The sequence below is a fragment of the Miscanthus floridulus genome, chromosome 5 (genome assembly GCF_019320115.1).
Source record: "Miscanthus floridulus cultivar M001 chromosome 5, ASM1932011v1, whole genome shotgun sequence".
Classification (NCBI taxonomy): Eukaryota; Viridiplantae; Streptophyta; class Magnoliopsida; order Poales; family Poaceae; genus Miscanthus; species Miscanthus floridulus.
In genome coordinates, this window is record NC_089584.1 from 138,622,615 (window position 1) to 138,644,412 (window position 21,798).

At 42.4% G+C, this 21,798-nt stretch overlaps 1 protein-coding gene across 2 annotated transcripts; it reads right to left on the reverse strand.

Annotated features, from left to right (window-relative positions):
- Nucleotides 1-5,278: 5,278 nt before the first annotated feature.
- LOC136453822 (ubinuclein-1-like) lies at nucleotides 5,279-20,521 on the reverse strand. 2 transcript variants are annotated; one of them, XM_066454378.1, is made up of 13 exons: nucleotides 19,913-20,520; nucleotides 19,220-19,306; nucleotides 19,051-19,143; nucleotides 13,289-13,365; nucleotides 12,308-12,902; nucleotides 12,134-12,227; nucleotides 11,925-12,037; nucleotides 11,490-11,576; nucleotides 7,235-7,357; nucleotides 6,999-7,133; nucleotides 6,725-6,772; nucleotides 6,185-6,286; nucleotides 5,279-6,030 (listed from the first exon to the last, which is right to left on the reverse strand). In XM_066454378.1, exons 1-13 carry the CDS (start codon nucleotides 20,219-20,221, stop codon nucleotides 5,584-5,586), a joined length of 2,310 nt encoding a protein of 769 aa, XP_066310475.1. In that variant the 5' UTR covers nucleotides 20,222-20,520; the 3' UTR covers nucleotides 5,279-5,583. The 2 variants fall into 2 exon arrangements, with proteins under 2 accessions (XP_066310475.1, XP_066310476.1); XM_066454379.1 differs by having other exon boundaries at nucleotides 5,888-6,022; nucleotides 19,913-20,521.
- Nucleotides 20,522-21,798: the final 1,277 nt, after the last annotated feature.

The window sequence follows — 21,798 nt, forward strand, 5'->3', positions numbered from 1 at the left end:
TCTATGTATCTCTTGAGACATGATCTTTATTTATATATTAGTGGCTTGTGGACTTGAGAAAATTTGTAATGAGTGCTATGTGTGACAGACATATGTTGTATTTATTCTCATAAGGACTATGCATGCTAGAATGAAAATATTTGATGTGATGCCCTTATATTTATTCTTGTGTGATATATCTTGTCATATGCATCACGGTTTCACTTTGTCACAAACACATGCACCCTACGGATGCAATGATTTAGGGGGAGTCTCCTATATATTTTAGTATGTGCAATTGACATTTAAGGTCATTTTGTGAATTCTAATCATAAGCACATATTAAGGGGGAGCCTCTCATAAATCATTGAACCCAAAAGTTTAAATATTTATATCCTTTTGTAAGCTTTAATCAAGTTGTCATCAATCACCAAAAAGGGGGAGATTGAAGTGTATCTAGCTTTTTAGTGGGTTTTGAATGATTGAATGACAACGTGATTAAAGGACTAACCCGTTTGCTAAGTGTGGACAGGTAATAGGTTATCTTACAGGTACTTAATGAAAGCCAAAATGATGTGTTGTTATATAAACAATCTAGTTCAAGCACAAGACAACAATGCAAATGGAATTCATGCAAAGGGCTTGTTTATTGTGGGATTTCCATGTACTATGTGAAAGCAAGCTTGTAAGAATTAATTAATGAGACATAAGGGATTGCATATGGATTAGTCTCATATTTGAAGCTTGCTAAATTGAAATAAAAAAGATAACAATACATGAATGAATGATTCAACACAAGATGTGACTTGATGGCTTGAGATGGTGAAAATAGCAAGGAAAGGCTTTGAGATACTAAGCAAGGGTGAAGGGCAAGCGACGCCTTGGCGGCCGAAGAACCTAGCTAGGGTGAAGAAGGAAGTACTTACATTTAGTTAAGGTACTAATCAAGCTATGATGGTCATGTTTATGTGGAGGATCAAATCACTATTGGAGTGTTTGATGGAAGTGACTTGATACATTTTGGAGTTATTCATATTTAATGAATGGAATCAAGTCACGCGCTCAAGATGGCTATGCTCAAGTGTAAAGATCAATATCAACATGTTGGCACCCTTATTTGATGAAGATTGAAAGAGACGACATTAATTCAAAAGAGGTCAACTCAAGCGGTATAAATTCATTTTTTCTTTAATCTTGTGTTTGATAGGTATGTCGTACTATTAAGAAGGATGCATCATGTTGATAGATAATGTTTCATAAGTGCTTAAGCCAACCCATGTGAGTTTTGAGTGTTTGAGAGACAAAAGAGCTAACTGATTTCTTGCTGGTCTGGCAATACCGGCTGTGTCCAGTATTTGCCCAGCAATGGTAAAATTGTTGTTCTCGGGTTGGTTTGTCGGGAGTTCCGACGTAAGTCGGGAGTTTCGACGGTCGGGAGTCCTGGCAATGGTCCAGAGTTCCGACCTCTCGCACTTTAACTGACATGGAGGGTTCGTTGTCCTGGTCATACCGGACGTGTCTGGTATGCACGACCAGAGGCCAACAGCTAGTTTTCAAAAGCCTTGAGGGTCGGGAGTTCCGACGTGAGTCGAAAGTTCCGATGGTCGGAAGTTTCGGCATGTGTCAGGAGTTCTAACACCTCACATATTTTAACTCAGTTACATGGTTTTCAAATTTGCTGAGGGTCAGGAGTTCCGACGGTCGGGAGTTTCGGTATTCATCGGGAGTTCCGGCACCTCACATTGTCACTGTAACTTAGTTACCATTGAGGCAGTGTAAGTCATACCGGACGTGTCCGGTATGACAACGGCTATAAAACGGCTAGTTTTTCCAAGGGGGCTATAAATACCCCCAAGCCTGCACCTTTGGAGGCTGCTGATTCTGCTGATACACACACGTTTTTGATCCTTGCCAACTCCCAACCCTCTCTTAGTGAGTGATTAATCAAATTTGTCAAATCAAATTGTGGGTTAAGTGAAATTCAAAAAGAGAGCAATCCAACCACTTGAGCGCTTGTGCATATTGTCAATCTCATGATTCGCATTTGTTACTCTTGGACTCTTTGGTCCTAGACGGTTAGGCGTCGCCGGAGAGCACCCGAGAGATTGTGGTGTGCCTCAGAAAGTTTGTAACGGTCGATTCCGCTGCCTCGGAATCAACTAGTGGAAGGAGAAAAAGGAGTTGGAAAAGACTCTGGCTAGAGTGACCTTCGTGGTATCCTCTAGGGCTGACCTTCGCTGGGTCGCCCGCAGCCCCCTCAACGGAGAGTAGGACTCGAATGAGTCCGAACTTCGGTAAAACAAATATCATGTTTTAATTTGCATTTCATTCGATATTTGTGTTGCTCTAGCTCTTGTGCAGGTTCTCTGGGTATTTTGTCATCTCTTGTAGGTACCTGCAGTTTAGCTTGAAGATAGAAATCGAAAGGAGCAAGTTTGGGGCTGCTTTGCAGAAATCATGTATACCGGACACGTCCGGTATTGATAACTGTGCTAGGCTACTTTGCAGAACACGTTCATACCGGACACGTCCGGTATAACTACCGGACACGTCCGGTATTTGAGCTCAGTGCTGAATTTATTTGATCCTTGCATTAATCGTTGTGATGCAGGATTGTGGCTCCTAGATTTATTTAGTATCTTTTATATACTCTGTGGCTAACTTGTGAGGGGTGGTATTACTCTTATTTGGAGTTTTCATTTTGGAAACTCCCTTTACTAATTGTTTCCATATTTAAAGGTGTTAATTTTCAGAAACGCCTATTCATCCCCCTCTAGGCGACATCCTAGGTCCTTTCAAAAGGTCAAGGCTAGGGTTAGGCCGATCTATTCCCATCCCTACAATAACTGATATAACTCGACCTATGAGGGTAAGATAGCTCGTGTATTTTGCTAATAAGAAGACTTTCTCATGCAGATCCAGAAAACCATCGAACTCCTGTCCCATCAATATAAGCTTATGTTCAACTAAATACATATTGAAGACCTAGGGGTGCAATGCAAAACATGATAACACATATATTAATATTACTAACTAAAAGCCCTCAGCAGACCCTACATATTTATCCTAAAAAATATATTAGGAAAAAAAGACAAATTCTAGAATTCTCAAAGTACTTGGAAACTTCTAGTCATTAATTTTTGTGACTCAAATCATCAAAGAGGATGTCTATTTTACATTACTCACTTATGCAGTTGTGCCACAATAAAAAAACATAAACGACACCTAAATATACATCAAAAGCACCAAACTCTACCATTTTGAATATAATTTAATTTAGGACATGACTTTCTTTTAAATTACCCACCTTTGACAAAAAAAAATAGTATATAATAGCCTCTTTAATTTGCATCTATCTAACTCTATTGTAAACTTAAATATCCCTCAAATGTATCTAAATTACCAATGTAAGCTATTATGGGAAATAATAAAATAACCATAGATTATACTAAATACGTTTCTCAATTGCCCAGTTATAACACAGTTTAAAATTCAAAGTAAACGTAAATAGTATAGGTCACCATGTATACCAAGTACACATGCACACAATAGTGAAAATATGTATTTTTATAGATTATCGATCTCAAAAATAAGTTTCTTTAACAAACCACCTACCTCTACCTGGCGTGCATCGGCTCTCCACCGTTGCTGCCAGCCACTAGATTTGCCGGTTGCCACCCAGACGGCCACGCCAGATCCAGCAACCGGAGCTCGCCGGTCCCCGGACAAGGTTGGCATCTACCGCTGGAATTTCCTCTGAGTACGTCCAGATCCCCGGGAATGATGGTACCATTGGTTGCGGCACAGAATAGCAATCTGGTCACACGAAATTCACCCGGGAAATAACATCTTCCATTTAATGCAGGCTATGCAAGGCACTGCGTAGCGTAATCGGATCGGGTGAACTTATGTTTTATATGACGTCCAGTTTCTGGACTCTGAATACATATTCTGTTTCAGTGTCCCATGGCGGAAAACTCGGGTCGGTCGTTAAAATTCCAGCAGGAAGGTTTTATAGACATTCAAAATGAAGAAAAAAAAGGAGCAAGGCCATGTTTGGTTACTGAACTAAATTTTAGCCACATGACTGACTAAAAGGTGACTAAACTACTTTAGTCATCACCCCGTTTGGTATTTTAGGGACTAAAAGTGATTGAGTTTAGTCCTAAAGTTTAGTCAACCAAACCAAATAGACTAAAGCTAAACATCACTCGAGTGATTTAGAGCAATCCAACACTCAAATTTTCTCTTCTCCATCTCCTGTCTCTTTCCCTCTTCTTCAACCCCGGCAGGCTTAGAAGGGGCTCATGGAAGGCGGGGCAGCCAGGCGGAGGGGATGGCAGGGGTGCGGCGTTAGGGTTTCGGCAGCAAAGGAGGCGGTCGGGCCGGGTCAGGGCGGGGCGCCCATGGACATGGCGGCGGGGAGAGGGAGGAGGAGGGGGGGGGGGGGGGGGAGAGAGAGACCGCCGTGGCCGCAGCCGTGGAGCTCCGACGAGACCATGCCACGGCGGGGCGTTGGGACAAAGAAGAAAATACAAAGAAAAAAATCGGGTGTTAGAAGAGCCCAAAACACCTCAGTATTGTATAGATAAATCCAAAAATAAAGAAGAGTGGCATGACCAAAGAACCATATATTTTTTTCGCGATCGGGTTAGACCCCAGGAACCATATATTGGGGTTCAAGTCTTGGTATGCTCAAACGTCAAGCATCCAACAACGAAACACAAGCTTCCTGTGTGGCATGGAAGAACATGATGGATGTCTAGAAGGCAGAAGCAACTTAAGATGGCTTGCGATTTATTTTCATGTTCTGAAAAAATGTATAGGTCCAAATGATGATTCAAGTGGTTCATGTGTCATCTTCGGGCTCTTTCGTGTAATCAGTTGTCGTCACTCAATGTCACCCTACCACACGGCCACACATGCTTTCTTTCTTTCTTTATTTTTTTGAATCTCACATGCTTTCCATTGTGCAAGTAAAAAAGAAAGGGGTTGTTCCTGCAACGTAATTTTCAACGATTTCCCGTCCAAACTATACTTAACTGCCTGCAGCTCGCGCCAAAAAAATCTCTTACCCTGCCAAAAAATAATTAAAGAAATCGAAGCATTTTCCTGGGTAATTCCTACTGCTATCCAAGCATGCACTGAATCGATTGTCCACGATATTGGTTGCTATCTGGACGATGCGGATGTTTACAGAGGCAAGATATTTTCTCTCGACGCTTGGACCTCTTCTGTGGGCAGGGACCCAAACCTACTTGATCAAACGTAAAAGAAAATCTGCAGATCGCTGAATGAGATTTTACATCAAACGATATGAACAATACATGTCTCGACTACCAGCAATAGAAACGATTCATAATTACAACCGATATTTGGACGGGTGCAAATCTGCATCCGATCATATCTATCAGCGCTGCACAGATAATCTGGGCAAAGGAACCATGCAATGCTGGAAAATTACAAATGGTCAAATATCCTCTCGACTCGGAAACATGTTAGTCTCGACAATCGATGCTGAACACATGGAAAGGCCCAAATTTCTTACAGCAGCTGAAAAGAGCCTACAAGGAGAACCAAATGTCCAACACTATGCCGAAATAATCAGCTAGGTTGTTGGTTATGACCAAGCACCGTTGGTAGGCCAAGCACAGTTTGAGTTGTCGCCGTGGAGGGCAGGCTACCAGCACTGGCCTCGTCAGCAGGCTTAGAAGGCTTTTGCTTCTCGCTCCCATGCTGCAAGGGAGCCTTTGGTAGGTTAGCTTCTGTATCTACAAGATCATATTCATGTTTTCTTTTCTTCTTCTTCATCTCGCCAGCATTTCTGTTGCCATCATCAGGAATTGCACTGGAGCTCGTTTCGCGAGCCCTTTCAAAAAATTTCGACCCCTGGTTCTGTCCATAATCAGCCGCGTGGTATGTGATGGAATTTGTTATGGGTGGTTGTGCAACTTGTGGGACAACTCCACTTTGCATTACAACGGGGAAGCCATCTTGCAGCTTTGCTGCTGCCGCCATCCTCTTCCTCTTCATTCTCTCTTCACTGCGAACCTAGATTAATTATTAGGGGAAAAAATGAGCGACAGAATGATACAAAATATAAAGTTAACCTATACACTCTAATGCCGCATCTGTTATTCTGTTTCAACTTTTAACTCATACAATTAACAAAGAATGGGAAAAGAGGAATATTTATAATGATGACCTTTTGCTGGCTGTACAATAATCTTTTTCGCTCCTTTGATCTATAAATGGCATCTTTGATTCCAACATAATCCATGTAACCTTGAGGCCATAACTCTGCAAGCTGGTGTAAATAAAATGACATTTTAATCATGATCAAGTCGATGCAGTCAACAAGTCAAAGGGAAACTCAGGGCCGGTTTGGCCGTGTTTCTGGTTTCAGTTTCTTGGCAGAAACCATAGAAATCCTGCCAACCCATCCAAAACCAGGTGTTTCGAAACAGAAACCAGCCAAACCGTTTCTCTTATCAAATTGCAAGGGCGAAAAAACACACAAAAAATTGGTTTCTCACTTCAAGAACCCAAAACAAAACAAAATAAAGAAACCCTTGTTTGCCAAACAATTTCCCTAGAAACAGAAACATATCTCTTAGGAGAAGAAACTGAAACAAAAAAATGTTTTTCAAGACGCAGGATCCCTACCAAATCAGCACTCTTATTCCAAAGAATCTTTTTAAAGGAAACCAAAATGAGAAACGAGGTGAGGCTTCAGGAACAATACCTCTACGTATAACTTCCTGCTTTGAGGGCCCTTGTCTTCATCCATACCCTGCCAAGGATTCAGATAGGATTTCATTCAAGCTACTTTCGTTCTATAGAAACTCATCTGCATGTTTCACTAATAAAGAATAATAATGATAGAGTAAACAAGGATCAGATATACCCATATGTAACTGTACCTTCACTATGCAAATGATAAAGCTAACAAAGTCTAAATAATATTCCCTTCGTGCTAAAGCCTTTTCAGGCTCCAAAAAAATTTTATAGGTTTATACCTCAACATACATATCATACAGATCACACATCTTGTCCTCCAATGCAGTATCCATTGCATACTTTGTTTTTAAAGCTCTTCTGTCATCATTAGCAACCTGAAAATCATCAGCTGAACCATCCTGTTGTTCATTGACCTGGTGGCATGTTGACAACAGAACATCTATCATTAGCTGTATATAAGAAAAAGGTATGATTAATAAGGAAGTCTCACACATATAACCAATTATATCTTTACCTTGGACTTTGTAGCCATACGTGCTTTGATCATTTCATTGATCTCCAATTTTACACGCTGAAACCTGTCAGCCTTCTCCAGTTTAGCAGATATACCTGATTCTACCATTTCTTTCATGTTTCTCTGTTTAAAATAGCATTTATTAGAAATGGAAGCAAACATACTCAAAGTTATAATAATTGTCGTGAACATGTAGTTTGAGTGAATGGTCATCGCACAGGATCAATATACTATAACATAAACATCCTTAGAGACCATAACATAATGGTCTAACCGACAACAAGATATTCTCGGTAGCAGCATTAGAGTGTTCCAAAAAGCACTAGGCGCTAGGCAGGCAGTCAGGCTCCGCCTAGGCATTACTAGGCGCCTGTACATTCTATGGCCAGGTAGGTTAATGTCATGCTAAATAAAGAAAATTTAGCAGATGAGAGTAAAAAAATGATGTTATCATGCATCCATCTAATTTGCCCCATTTTCACACATATATCAAGCCCAAAACACCTCTACCAAAAAAAAACAACAAAAAACTTTAGAAACGCCAAGGTATCAGGCAAGGTGGAGCTCCCTCTAGTGCCAAGGCACCACGCCTAAGCGGATCTAAAAATCGCCATTTTAAACAGAGCAGATTTCTTTTTTACACCACATCAAATACCAAAGCATTATATCTGTTGCTCAGTTGGTCTTCTTGTTGCACATTGTCTTATATTGACCTCATAGATCAGCATTGGCAGTGCTATTTGTGTACTTTCAATAGCCAAATGATGATAGCTTTTCTATGATTGCCATTACTTTTGCAACATAAAGGAAGTACTACAGATAAAGAGATAAGGACCTGAGTTGGCATGCTCAAAAGATCTTTTTTTTTTTCATTATACTCTATTCATATTTCTTTCGGGTTTCATCTCCATTTAAGTGGCTAAGTTTTTACATTGGCTCGCCACGCCTAACACAACCCTCCTCCTTTACCAGGGCTTGGGACCTGCTATGCTGGGACACCAAAGGCGCCCCACCAACTAGGATCCGTTTAGGTAGTTGGAATGTAGGGTCACTTACAGGTAAGTTAAGAGAATTAGTTGATACCGCGACTAGGAGGCGTGTAAATATATTATGCGTTCAAGAGACTAAATGGAAGGATCAGAAGGCGAAGGAGGTGGACAATACAGGTTTCAAGCTTTGGTATACAGGGACAGTCGCGAATAGAAATGGAGTAGGAGTTTTGATTGATAAGAGCCTCAAGAATGGTGTGGTGGGAGTGAGAAGGCAAGGAGATAGGATTATCTTAGTCAAGCTTGTCGTTGGTGATATGGTCTTGAACGTAATTAGTGCGTATGCCCCCCAAGTAGGCCTCGACGAGAGTGCTAAGAGACAGTTCTGGGAAGACTTAGATGGCCTGGTTAGAGCTATACCTAGTAGTGAGAAGCTTTTTATAGGAGGAGATCTTAATGGGCATGTAGGTACTACAAGCGCAGGTTTCAAGGCAGTTCATGGAGGTTTTGGGTATGGTAGTAGGAATCAGGAGGGGGAGGAAGCTCTAGACTTCGCGGTAGCTTTTGACCTGATGATAGCCAACACTTTCTTTAGAAAGAGAGAATCTCATCTACTGACCTTCAGTAGCGGACAACACTGTAGTCAGATTGACTTTGTCCTCGCAAGAAGAAAGGACAAACGAGCATGCTTGGATTGCAAGGTGATACCAGGGGAGTGTGTTGTTTCTCAACATAAGCTTTTGGTGGCAGATTTTCGTTTTCAGATGCGTGCCCGTAGGGATAAACAAGCTAAGATTGAAAGAACAAAGTGGTGGAAACTGAAAGGGGAGACGTCAGAGGTATTTAGGGAAAGGGTTATCAAAGGGGGCTCTTGGAAGGAAGAAGACGACATAAACAATATGTGGGACAAGATGGCAACCAACATTCGGAAGGTAGCCTCAGAGGTGTGTGGAGTAACCAAAGGAAGGGGACGTGAGGCTAAAGATACTTGGTGGTGGAATGAGGAAGTCCAAAGGGCTATTAAGGAGAAGAAAGAATGCTATAGACGCTTGTACCATGACAGGAGTATGGACAATATAGAGAAGTATAAGGTGGCAAAGAAGACTGCAAAGCGAGCTGTAAGTGTGGCAAAGGGTAGAGCGTACGAGGATCTTTACCAACATTTGAGTACGAAGGAAGGAGAGAAGGACATTTATAGGATGGCTAGGGTTCGTGAGAGAAAGACACAGGACTTCAACCAAGTTAAGTGCATTAAGGATGAAAGGGAGCATCTCTTGGTAAAGGAGGATGAGATCCGACATCGATGGCAAGAGTATTTTGACAAATTGTTCAATGGTGAGAATATGAACACAACCTTTCAGTTGGATGACTCTTTTGATGACACCAATAGGCGCTTTGTGCGGAGAATCCAAGAATCTGAGGTCAGAGAGGCGTTGAAAATGATGAAAGGAGGTAAGGCGGTGGGACCGGATGGTATCCCAATCGAGGTGTGGAGATGCCTCGGGGACATAGCTGTAGTATGGTTAACCAAGCTGTTCAACCATATTTTTCGATCGAACAAGATGCCTGATGAGTGGAGGAGAAGTATATTGGTACCGATCTACAAAAATAAAGGGGATATTCAAAGTTGTACAAATTACCGAGGAATTAAGTTGATGAGCCATACTATGAAGCTATGGGAGAGAGTTATCGAGCATCGCTTGAGAGCAATAACGCGGGTCTCTATGAACCAATTTGGTTTCATGCCCGGAAGGTCAACCATGGAAGCCATTTTCTTAATAAGACAAGTTATGGAGCGGTATAGGGAGAAGAAGAAGGACCTACACATGGTTTTTATTGACTTGGAGAAGGCTTATGATAAAATACCAAGGAATGTTATGTGGTGGGTGTTGGACAAACATAAAGTCCCAACGAAGTACGTCGGGCTCATTAAGGACATGTACAGCAATGTTGTGACTAGAGTTCGAACAAGTGATGGAGACACGGATGACTTCCCGATTAGGATAGGACTACATCAAGGGTCAGCTTTGAGCCCTTATTTGTTTGCTTTAGTGATGGATGAGGTCACAAGGGACATACAAGGGGACATCCCTTGGTGTATGCTTTTCGCGGACGATGTAGTGCTAGTTGATGAAAGCCGGACAGGAGTGAATCAGAAACTGGAGTTATGGCGGGAGACTTTGGTGTCCAAAGGTTTTAGACTTAGTAGAACTAAGACTGAGTATATGAGATGTGACTTCGGCACTACTACTCGGGAGGAGGAAGATGTTAGTTTGGAAGGTCAAGTAGTGCCTAGGAAGGATACCTTTCGATATTTAGGATCAATGCTACAGAGGGACGGGGATATTGATGAAGATGTTAGCCATAGAATCAAAGCAGGGTGGATGAAGTGGCGGCAAGCGTCTGGTGTCCTATGTGACAAAAGGGTACCACAGAAGCTAAAAGGCAAGTTTTATAGGACGGCGATTAGACCTGCTATGTTGTATGGTGCAGAATGTTGGCCTACGAAAAGACGACATATTCAACAGCTAAGTGTCGCGGAAATGCGTATGTTGCGTTGGATTTGCGGTCATACAAGAAGGGATCGAGTTCGGAACGATGATATACGTGAGAGATTAGGGGTAGCGCCAATTGAAGAAAAGCTTGTCCAACACCGGTTGAGATGGTTTGGACATGTGCAACGGAGACCTCCAGATGCACCGGTGCGTAGTGGAATCCTAAGTCAGGATAGTAACGTGAAGAGAGGCAGAGGAAGACCGAAGTTGACTTGGGTAGAGGCAATAAAAGGAGACTTGAAAGGATGGAATATACCCAAAGACTTAGCCTTAGATAGGAGTGCTTGGAAGACAGCTATTCACGTGCCTGAACCTTGATTGCTTCTGTTGGGTTTCAACTCTAGCCTACCCCAACTTGTTTGGGACTTAAAGGCTTTGTTGTTGTTGTTGTTGTTGTATACTCTATTCATATTTGATGAAAAATAACAAACTGGAAGTTTTGCCATAACTTAATTGCCGCACTACCTTAATATGACATTTGAAAATGCATCCACTCAAAGTCTTCTAACTGAACCAGTAATAAGTAGCAACAAGTGGAAGTGATCGTTTCTAAACGATACTGCTAGTGTAGATAAGAAAAATGCTTTTCTCACACAACACTATATTGTAATTTTTGCTAACATAGATTAAGATGAACATAGGCCAAAACCAACCAGTGCTCTACAATAACAATACATGTGCAAGATAAGCTAATTAAGTTCCATCACTAACCTTCAGTGTCCTGCGCTGAACAAGGTGTCCAACTATGCCCATTAGGCGATTCATTAGCTCATGTTCTTGGATCTTTCCCTGATTTGCCTACACCACACAACAGTATTATGTACAGGGTAAAGTATACACAAAGTACTAGAAAGGATTATGCATGGCGTGCCTTTGATTAAGAAATCAAAATACTAGCGATTAGTACAAATGAAAGAAAATCACACTAACTGGATACTGCAATTAACATCAGTGCCAGAAGATTTTAGAGAACAGACACGCATTCAAATAAATCATGTATGCTAGAACTTTAGGAAAAAAAAACAAAATTGCATAAGCCAATGCATGCATATCTGGTCTGCAAACAAAATTTTCAAAGTTCAGACAGAGTAGTATCCGCACTTGAATCTGAAGTAAATTTGGCTGTGGTGCTAGTGTGCTACATACCGATAACCTTGCAACCTTGGCAAGCTTTTGCTTTACTTCAGGAGGCAACCGTCTTTTAACTGCTGCCTGGCCATTTGGATCTACCTCATTAATATCAATTGTAGGTGGTCTGTCTGCAAGCAGAATTTCAAGCATTTAAAACTACTTCCAGCACTACTTTGTCCACAGAAAGACTCTAGAACAGCAGGGGTATACGGTACAACACTCACATTCTGCAACAATCTTCTGGAGATCGCGAATAGCTCGCTCAAGCCTGGTGCCTTTGGGTTTAGTACCTGAACCCTCCCTACCAACAACTGGGTGCTGAAAACAACAGACCATGTTGAAGTGGGTTGACGACTTTCTCTTGTGCCACAAACAGAATATAAGAATGAAACTCTTACCATTGTTTGTGTAGAATAGACAGCACTAGCCATAGCCATGCCAGGATATTCACTTGTTCCATGTTTCTCTTTGCGATAGATTTTATTTGATGGATCTTGATTTTCTACGCTTACCTTTCTTTGTTGTAAATCAAGTTGCACTGAAGTGCCTTTATCCCTGTAAGCTGGATAGGCACAATCAAATGTCTCACTGGTTTTTGACTTATGAGCATAGTCAACAGGTAGTGCTGCAGCTTTATGCTTTTCCAAGTCTCTTAGCTCCAAAGGAGCATGTGAGACATCCTTAATAATCTTAGCGCGTGCTGCAGCATCACCACCCAAGAATTCAGAAGATTTTCTTTTAGGGGCTCCTCCAGGACCACTGGTTTTGTTCTTCACCACTCTATTGTCCTCGTAGTATTGACCATAAGAACCTATGTTGCTACTAGCTAATTGTTTTCCCGCCTGCACAGTACCTCTTGCAGAGGATTTTCCAGGTACATCACCAATATCGAAATAATCAACTGGAGCAAGGTGATTAGTCTCCAGATAAGTACTTGATGCATCCTTTCTTCTCCTTTTCTTTGGAGCGACATTTGCTGATGTGCCAGGTTCACTGCAAAATAGGATCACATTGATGTATATCATTTCATCAGTGCTGACATGAATATAGCAATGCAGGTGTGGGTGTGCAAGCAAAGCATGTAATTATGCTATGTTGATCCTTTGCTTTGAATAAATTGATGTAAATGAGCAATCCTAACATAAGCACAAGCAACGATTTGTTACTCTCATTTTGTTTTCAATGTTATGAGCTTATTCACACGTGCCCATGACATTTTTTATGTCAGCTGGCACAGCATGTACATTTAATAGCTAAAAACAAATATCAATTGTGCTGCCCAGAAAGGAATTAACAGGCGTTAGCAGAAGAGTATGGAGCACAAATTTCACTGCCTGCATCCCTATTGACTCCAAAGTTAACTATTTTGGGAACCTTACATCTGTTCCAACTTTCCCTTGTTCACAAAATACCCATCGTGCTTAGTTTTCAAATTATCGACTTCAAAATATTCATCCTGCAAAGAGGCAGACATTAAATAAATCAGTAGTAAGAATAGAAAATTCATTCTCAATTGATAGATTTTAGCATAGCTCATGACAATCAGATGTTGTTTATAAATATACTCATATACAAGATGACTAAACTAGTAAACTACACTACAATTTCGGTCTAAATTGAGTAATTGCATAGGCATCAGGTGTAACACCCCAGGTGTTTGTCACTAGTTAAGCAACGGGTTTAAGCTCAACCATGACATGTTTAGTAGTGATGGAGATGTTAGGTTAAACATATGAAAATGAGTCACCACGTAAACTTGGACCATGCACCCTTGCTTTACATATAGGCCCTTTTAAAGATATATGCTTGGCTGGTGTTATTGGAATATCTTCATGTGTCTCACATCAATACCCATCTATATGGATCACTGGAAAAGTTTCATGAAGTTTGGAATCAAAAAGTCACATGAAATGATAAGTTATATCCTTATTGGAATGCCTTTACTAAGTGCTTGAATTGCACAATTAAGTGAATGGAAATGTAGGTCATCAACCAAACCTTGCAACCTTGCCCAAATGACTCTAATTGAACTCCACAACAAAAGTCATGAAGGGGTCGTGTTGAGTAGAGATCAAGAAAATGCATCAATCGGTCAATAACTCTAATTTAAGCTTTACAGTGACGATACTTTGACCTATGTTGACCACCAACTTACAGTGCTTGCATGGAGTTGCACCTTAAATAAAAGTTGAAGATTGAGTAGAGTAGAACAAACTTTGTTTTTGGAACAAGAGCCAGATCAACTTGGAACTAAGTCAAACAGAGGCTCGAAAATTGAATCAGCGGCTGTTTTCAGACTTAGAATTTTTTCTAAGTCTGGAATTCATCATCGTCGCCATTGGCATTCCGCGTTCTCCGAAATTCGTTAAGAAACTTGAGTTGGTCCAAAAATAAAAGTTGAAGGTTATATTATGGAGAAGAGCATGCAAAAAGTTGGAACCCGTTTGGCTTCGTGTTGATGGTTAATTCTGAGTTTTTCCTAATCACCATCGTCACGCTGACAAACCAAAGTTAGGAGCACGTTATCTGCTAAACCATAACACTAATGACCCTGAACCCTTAAGCAAAGTTGGAGAGCATCAGGTGTAGACCAAACTTCATTTTTGGCCCATGGACCAATTCGGACCCGAGCCGGCCCAAAACGTCGTCCCACCTTCCCCACTCCGGCGCACGCCACCTGTTCGCTGGTTTGCCCGAACGGCGACGCGCGTCCAGGAGCGTGGCAACCATGCACCGAGAGCGCCCCCACCATTCCCGCGCGCTGCTGCCGCGTGGTCTGCCGCTCTGCCGCGCCCCTGCCCCTCCAAAGCGGACGCCCGAGCCTCCCCACTCCTCCCTCGCGCACGCACTCGCCCTCCTCCACTCTGCTGCCGTGGGCGCCATGCCATGGCCATGGCCGCCATTGCCGCCGAACGAAGCTCGAGCTCCCGCTGCTGCTCGCGCCAGGCTGCAGCCATGCAGCCACGCCGCTGCTGGCCGAGCCAGGCCCCGGCACAGCCACTGCTCTCCTTCGCAGCCAGCCGGCCAGGCCCCAGCAAGCAGCGCCGTCGCCGTCCGCCGTCGGTGCACCGTCGCTGGTGCCGCTGTAGCGCGCGACGGTGCTGCCTCAGGCCGTCGTGGGCCAAGATGTGCGCGTGCGGGCCTGGGTTAGCGCGCAGCGCCGCCGCTCACCGCCGCTGCCGGCTCTCGCTGTCCGAGCCGGCCAGCCAAGCCTCCTCTGCTCGTTTCAATTTGAAGAAGAAGGAGCGCCGCGCAATTAGGAGCTTTTCCAGGGGGTTAAGTGAGGAATCAGTGACTCAGTTGAACAGTGCCAAAAAGGGTCCATTTGTTCGTATTCAATTTGACAGAACTGCAGGGACCCCGACGCAAGATTAATATTGCTTTTCTTTGAATTTTTGCAGATTTGGATGTTAAACTTTGAAAATTCATAGTAAATTGTAGAAAAATCGTAAAATAGTAAATGAGTACTTTTTGGAATCCTTGTGAAATTGTCTATGCAGTAGATCTATAATATTACATGTTTTAGTTTAAAGGTTTAGCTATAAAAATAGATTTAGGCAGTTAGGTTCTTAATGCTAGTCATGTCTTGTCTTTTTGATAACTGCATTTATTTTACTCAAATAAATATGAAATTTTTATGGAGTGTTACTGATGTGATTAGTGATGTCTGGTAAAAATTTCAGTATTTTAGGCTTGATAGTTTAAGATCTATAAAAAATAACAAATTACCTGTACTGCCTTATCCCTATTCTGAATAGGTCTGGAAGATTAAATTAATTGGCTTAGTTAAGTTATGAATCATGACTTTATGATAATACATGAGTTGTAGTACTTTTATTAATCTTTTCAAAAAGCTAAATATCATGATTTTTGGTTAAGTAGATCTTGAGTTATACTTGATTAAATATCAGTGGTTGTTTCTGTCCAAACTTTGACAGGATTACCTTGTTGGTATTGTGGGGCCTTCTTAATAGTAGAATTAGCTTTAGGTGTTTACAACAAAGTTGTTTAGAATTTGATAAGCTTTCTAAAAAGTCTAGAACCACATTTATTGGACATGTATAACTCCAATTATAGCTGTTTAAAATGGCATGTCAGTTTCTGTCTATGTTTTGGACAGAGATGCAATTATTGGATTAATTAACCCTTCTAACTATAGAATCATCTTAATGTGAGAATAAGAAAGTTGTAGGTAACTTCCTAGGCTTTTCAAAAAGTTATGGTTCATGTTTGTTGGAGGTCTAAAACTCCAGTTATTCTTCTCTGAAGTTCCTATCAGTTTTCTGAACCACTGTTGTTGGGTTACATTTGCAGTTTTGCTTGTGTAATTATTTTCGTGGTGTAAATGATGTTTGCTATGGTTGTAGTGAATACAAAAGTTGTAGAAAATTTCATGATCTTGCTTGTGTTCAAATTGTAAGGTCATAGGCCAGATAGTGTAGGAGTTACATGACTTTTAAGTCTTCTATCAGGTTTTGATTGTATTCTGAGCAGATCTGAAAGATGCTAGTGTTTGATCTAGTTAGGATTTAAATGAGCTTTTGGTGATAATAACAAAGTTGTAGATAATTCATGTATCTAGCTTCTGTTAAAATTTGGTGGTATTTGGTTTTGTGGTTTGTGAGTTATGCCTGTTTAAAGTTGGGTTACAGAATTGATTGTTCTCTGTCAATTGTGAACCAGTTTCTGTAAATGGGTATATTTGACTTAGTTAACTTGAGAATAATGCTAAGGTGATTAAAAATGAATTGTATACAATTTCATAAGCTTTCCAAAATGTCTTCTTGCAAGTCATTTGGATTTGTGTAACTCCAGTTATAGCTAAATCTTGTAGCTGTTGTTTGCATGTCCGAAAATTGGCATATTCCAATTATAGTGTTTGTTTGTATATTGCTAAGTGTGGCTCATACCTTTGATGATGGTTGAGTTAGAGTACCGGAGATCTTGGGAAATTTGTGTCATGCTTGGTGTTGTCATCTTCTTTGCTATCGTGGGATGATAAATTGTGCGATATTTAAAGTAGGCAATGCGAAGTGCTTGTGCATGATTAATGTAACCCTGTGCTTGTCTTACTTACTGCATGCGATGCATTGTCTATTGCACTTCCATATATTCATACACTTGCATATTGCATCTCATCTAGGTACGCTAGATGCACCACGTGAATGATGAGATGTTGGAGCCAAATCCGAAGACAACGTTTGATGGATCTATCCCGAAGATGGAAGGACTAAGCAAGTGCTAGGAGCTGAGATGTCACCATGACGGTGCAAGCTAACTGAACTGACTTGTGTCGGATCCCAGGCAAGCCCCGGAGCATATTAAGCCTCCTAATTTCCGAAATGCAGTTAAAGTATTATTGTTACATATATATATTGTTGCACTAAGTTTAGGTGTTGGATGCAAACACTTGCTGCATTGGTTATCCAATCCTTGTCCAGATATTGATACCCTGAATCCTAAGTTGCTCAGGCTCGTGTAGTGCTTAGCCCTGCTTTAACACGGTAGAAGTCAGGTGATTTCCTGTCACCTACGAGATATAGGAAGATACATATGGCACGGTTGGCTATATTTGCTATCGTGGAAAAGAACCAGTCTTAATTTGAAATGAAGACCGGACGGAGGTTTGCCGGTTTGCAGTGACTCCGTCTGTGTCGATTAAGGACTGAATCTTGGAGTATTTCCTGTTCATGTTGAACGCATGCCTCTCTCTTAGTTGGCCGGGTCTGGAGACCGACCACGAAGCCGAGTAGCTCACCTCAAGCCGGGAGTCGATAAGTATAAAGTACGCCTCGGAAGGGAAGCGTAGGCGTGAGTCCAAGGGCAGGTGATTTAAAAGTCCTGATCGTCCTGGCAGAAGGGTAATCCCTGAGAGTGCTGGCGCTGATCGAACCCGCGAATTTGGTTCCTGAGTTGTCCCAAAGGTGACCCACGGCTACCCTTGCAAAGTATGCCAGGGTGAGAGTTAGGAATACCCCCTCAGCTGAGTTGTAATTCGATTCGAGCCGCCGTCTCTCCCGGTTAGTGAGAACTTGACGGGCTTATCTCCAAAGTAGATACACTAAATAACATAATGGTTCAGAAATGATGATATGATGATGACAGCCTTATTATACCTGCTATGGTTAATATTGTTTACTCCTAATAAGTGAGTGCTCTAGTACAGGTGCTAATCTAGTGGACAGGTAATGATGATAAGCTTGATGCTAAGTTTAAATTGGTCACTATATTCATAAGCTCTTTTATGCAACTGTGTCAAGCTAGCCCACCTTATAAGCCTTGCATGACCCTTGGTGTCCTTTATTCTGGTTTTGACGGGTAAGTCTAGCTGAGTACCTTCTCGTACTCAGGGTTTATCCCACCATGTTGCACGTGAAGTTCTCGGCCTGTGAAGATGGTGGCTAACCGCCGGTGGCTCGGTGATTCTATAGTTACTTCTCATCTATATGCTTTTGTCGGATGATGTCACTTATGCTAGCAATATATTTGGAACTTATATTAATATAATCATTTGACAGCTATGTTGTTTTCACTAAGCGGTTTTGAAACCCAAACTCGTACTTTTATTTGTGAACCCATTTGTAATATTATTTCCGCTGCAACCCTGTGTATGTGATGTGTATTTGCTTAATCACGCGATCTTGGTTGTGATGTTGATTTACCGAGGTCTTTTGGGACACTCGGCGGACTACCGGGTTTATATGAGTGAAAGTATGCGCGTGTCAACGTGTTAGCGGGGACAGCCGTACTTGATCTTGTATAAATTGGGCGGTTCTGTTACATCAGGTAGTTCACGTGGTAGAAATCTTTAGAAGAACCTTTCCCAGACATATAGCTCAGGTTGTGGGATGTCTGGGATATACTATCATATATTCTATTACAGCTCAAGTGGCAATGCCATATCAGAATAGAATTCCCACACCGATAAGCAAGAGTTCAGAAAGGTAGAACCAAAGTAAAAAACATAGGGTAAATATTAATACTATTTGATGTAACCTACATAATAACTATATCACATACAAAATCAAGTCAGTTTAAGGCGTCCGATTTAATAAGCATAAAGCTGAGACCAGAAAATGATCCAGAAGCAACAAACCAAACTCATGTAGACAAAAGAAACAAAAGTTTGAATATAACTAACCAATTCGGCATCATCAATGAAAGAATCCTCAGTGTCATACTGATCATCATCTGGCACATCATTAAGATCCTCTTCATCGCTGCTATGTTTTCCCTGGCAATTTGTACATGGAGTCAAAACATCATCCATGGTGAACATGGGATCAAATGCAACATGGTGTTTAGTATACCATGTAAAGGCGCTCAATTTTTTCAATGACTGCGTTGAACCGATTTGGCTGCGTTGGATCCTTTGGGTCATTTTCTGCAGGATGTGCCTGATTCAAATGATAAAACAAACTAGCAGATGTTAAATACAGCATTTCTTGAATGTCAAGCAATTCAGTGGATTCCAAAATTTTAACATACTTTTCACACTGAAATACTGAATGCTAAGAGCATCATGTTCAAGAATGACAAGGTTTTGGCATGAACATGTACAACAATCCACCAGGATGAGATTTCATTGATTTGGGCATATAGGCTTTCAAGGTTTTGGCAGGTTACAAGAGAGAGGAACTAATACTCACTGCAGAACATCTCTGGAAGATACAGCACAAGCACCTAATAACATAAAAAAATATACATAGCTCAACCCGAACAACAGAATACAACCACACTGTGTTCATATAGTAATTAAGAACATCGATGTTGTCATCGTCATCACTACAAACAGGTTCCCTAAAGGTATGCTTTTATGAGGGATGGACATGTTGCTACCTACCAAAACTGCCCTCACGTGGATCTTACCTTCAGTCTCCAGAAGAGAATCCTTCTATTTTCATCTACTCAAAAAGCTAAAAGCTAGGTAGCGCACAAATTACAGCGATGGCGATGCAGCAGGTAACCAACCAACACGCAACAACCGCAAAATGACTGCTTACCGCACCAGATGGGCCCGCATGTGCAGCGAACGTTGGCTCCGGCTTCACTGGCGGTGCCACGGCGGTGTGCCCGGCCTCCTTGAGAAGCTTCTTCCACGACACGATGGTGGTCTCCCCTGGCCGCAGCTCCACCGTGAACAGCTGCCTCCGGCACGCGGCCGCGGGGGTGGCAGGTGGCTGCGGCGGAGCGAGAGCGGGCGGCGCAGAGGTAACGGCAGGGGCTGCCGCCGCCGCCGCCGGAACCCTAGCCGCTGCGGCAGCGGCAGGGGCAGTGGAGGACGAGGAGGGGGCCGCCACGGGGTCTTCCATGGCGAGGCTGCGGGAATTGGGAATTCGAGAGGTCACGGCATTAGATCGAAGGACCTAGGGTTTTGGGGAGCGGGGGTGGGGTGTGGTACAAGTGAGTGGGGAGTGGAGCAGGAGGTGGGCTCCGGACTCCGGAGTTTGGAGAAGGGGGCACGAAAACGCCCTCGGTTTTGGTCGAGGCGGAGGGAGTCGCGCGCGCCGGATCGGGGTGAACTAGCCGCCGTGGATTTCTCGTCGCCGTTGGGTTGGCTCCTCGTCTCGCCGCCGCGTACACGTCCTTGCCTTCGGAATCGGAACGGGCGCGCGTGGACCTGTGGGACCGTGGTTGTTTGTTCTTGGGCTTGGGCCTTGGGAATACAAAAACGTTACCGCGCGGATGGTCGCGCGGACCCCTCGCCCATGGGCCGCGAGTCCGTGACTGGCCCACGCCAAAAGCAAGGTGCAGGGTTGGTGGAAAAATGGAAGAAAATTAATGGAACATGTAAATAAGAAATTTTAGATCACATTGGAGTATTGGACCTGTTGGAAAAAAAATATCAAGATGAACTGATCATAGATGAGTTGGTTAGGTTTTTGTGATAGAACATGCCCACCAGGATTAAGTCCTTGACTTGGCACGAGTGTTCGTATTTTCCTAGATTTATTATAGGATTTAACGACACTATACTATCACTGGCCGGTGACGTCCCCGTCGATAGCGAGGCGCATGTGGTGATTTCGTGAATCTCGAGATCTGTCGGCTCAGTCCTTCAGATGTGCTCATAGGGGTAGGGTTTATATACATGTGTCCATAGGGGTGTCCATAGGGGTGAGTGTGTGTGCGTGTGGTCGGTGTCAACGTTGTACTGCGTAATTCTAAAAAAATGCCAAGCCAATGATCACAAAGTCATGGTTTCACATTTGACTTGCTAAATTTATAGTAAATCTTTTTGCCTAAAATTTACTTGCCAAATCTTTAGCATATCAAATTTTGGTCGTAAACCAAACATGCCTATTGTCTACCCGCTCCATTCTAAATTATAATTTGTTTGATTTTTTTTACTCCAAGTTTGACCACTCATCTTATTACAGGGTAAAAAAAGGCAAACGAATTATAATTTAAAACGGATTCAGTATATTGTCTTCCATGTACTTCGTTATTGTTGGTGAAGGAAACAAAAAGGCATTGCTGCTAGCTATACCCATCTCCATCCACTACTACAGAAATGAGATCTAGTCCCGGTTGAGAACTAACTCTACTTTCGGTTTCCCAACCGGGACTAGCAATCCAGGGTTAAAGGTGTTGTTCTTTAGTCCCGGTTTGCCACAACCGGGACTAAAGATCCTCCCGGTTTTAAAAAAAATAATGTCTCCCACCGCTGCGCCCCCGTGAGATTCGAACCCAAGACCTCATGCACTACCTCGCGCGTAGCTTACCACACCACCTACACAACACATCTAACAATGGATGGGATGCTTTCCTTTTAAACTAACCCATCCGGGGACCTTTAGTCCCGGTTGGTGCCAACCGGGACTAAAGGGTCAAGGGTCTACCTTTAGTCTGGGTTGGTATTACCAACCGGGACTAAAGGTTGGAGGAC

Coding starts and splice junctions, on each gene's coding strand:
- LOC136453822 (XM_066454378.1), bottom strand. CDS start 20,221: ATGGAAGACCCCGTGGCGGCCCCCTCCTCGTCCTCCACTGCCCCTGCC. Junction 13,366..19,050: donor TCATTGATGATGCCGAATTG/GTTAGTTATATT, acceptor GCCTCTTTGCAG/GATGAATATTTTGAAGTCGA. Junction 11,577..11,924: donor CCAAGGTTGCAAGGTTATCG/GTATGTAGCACA, acceptor TGTGTGGTGTAG/GCAAATCAGGGAAAGATCCA.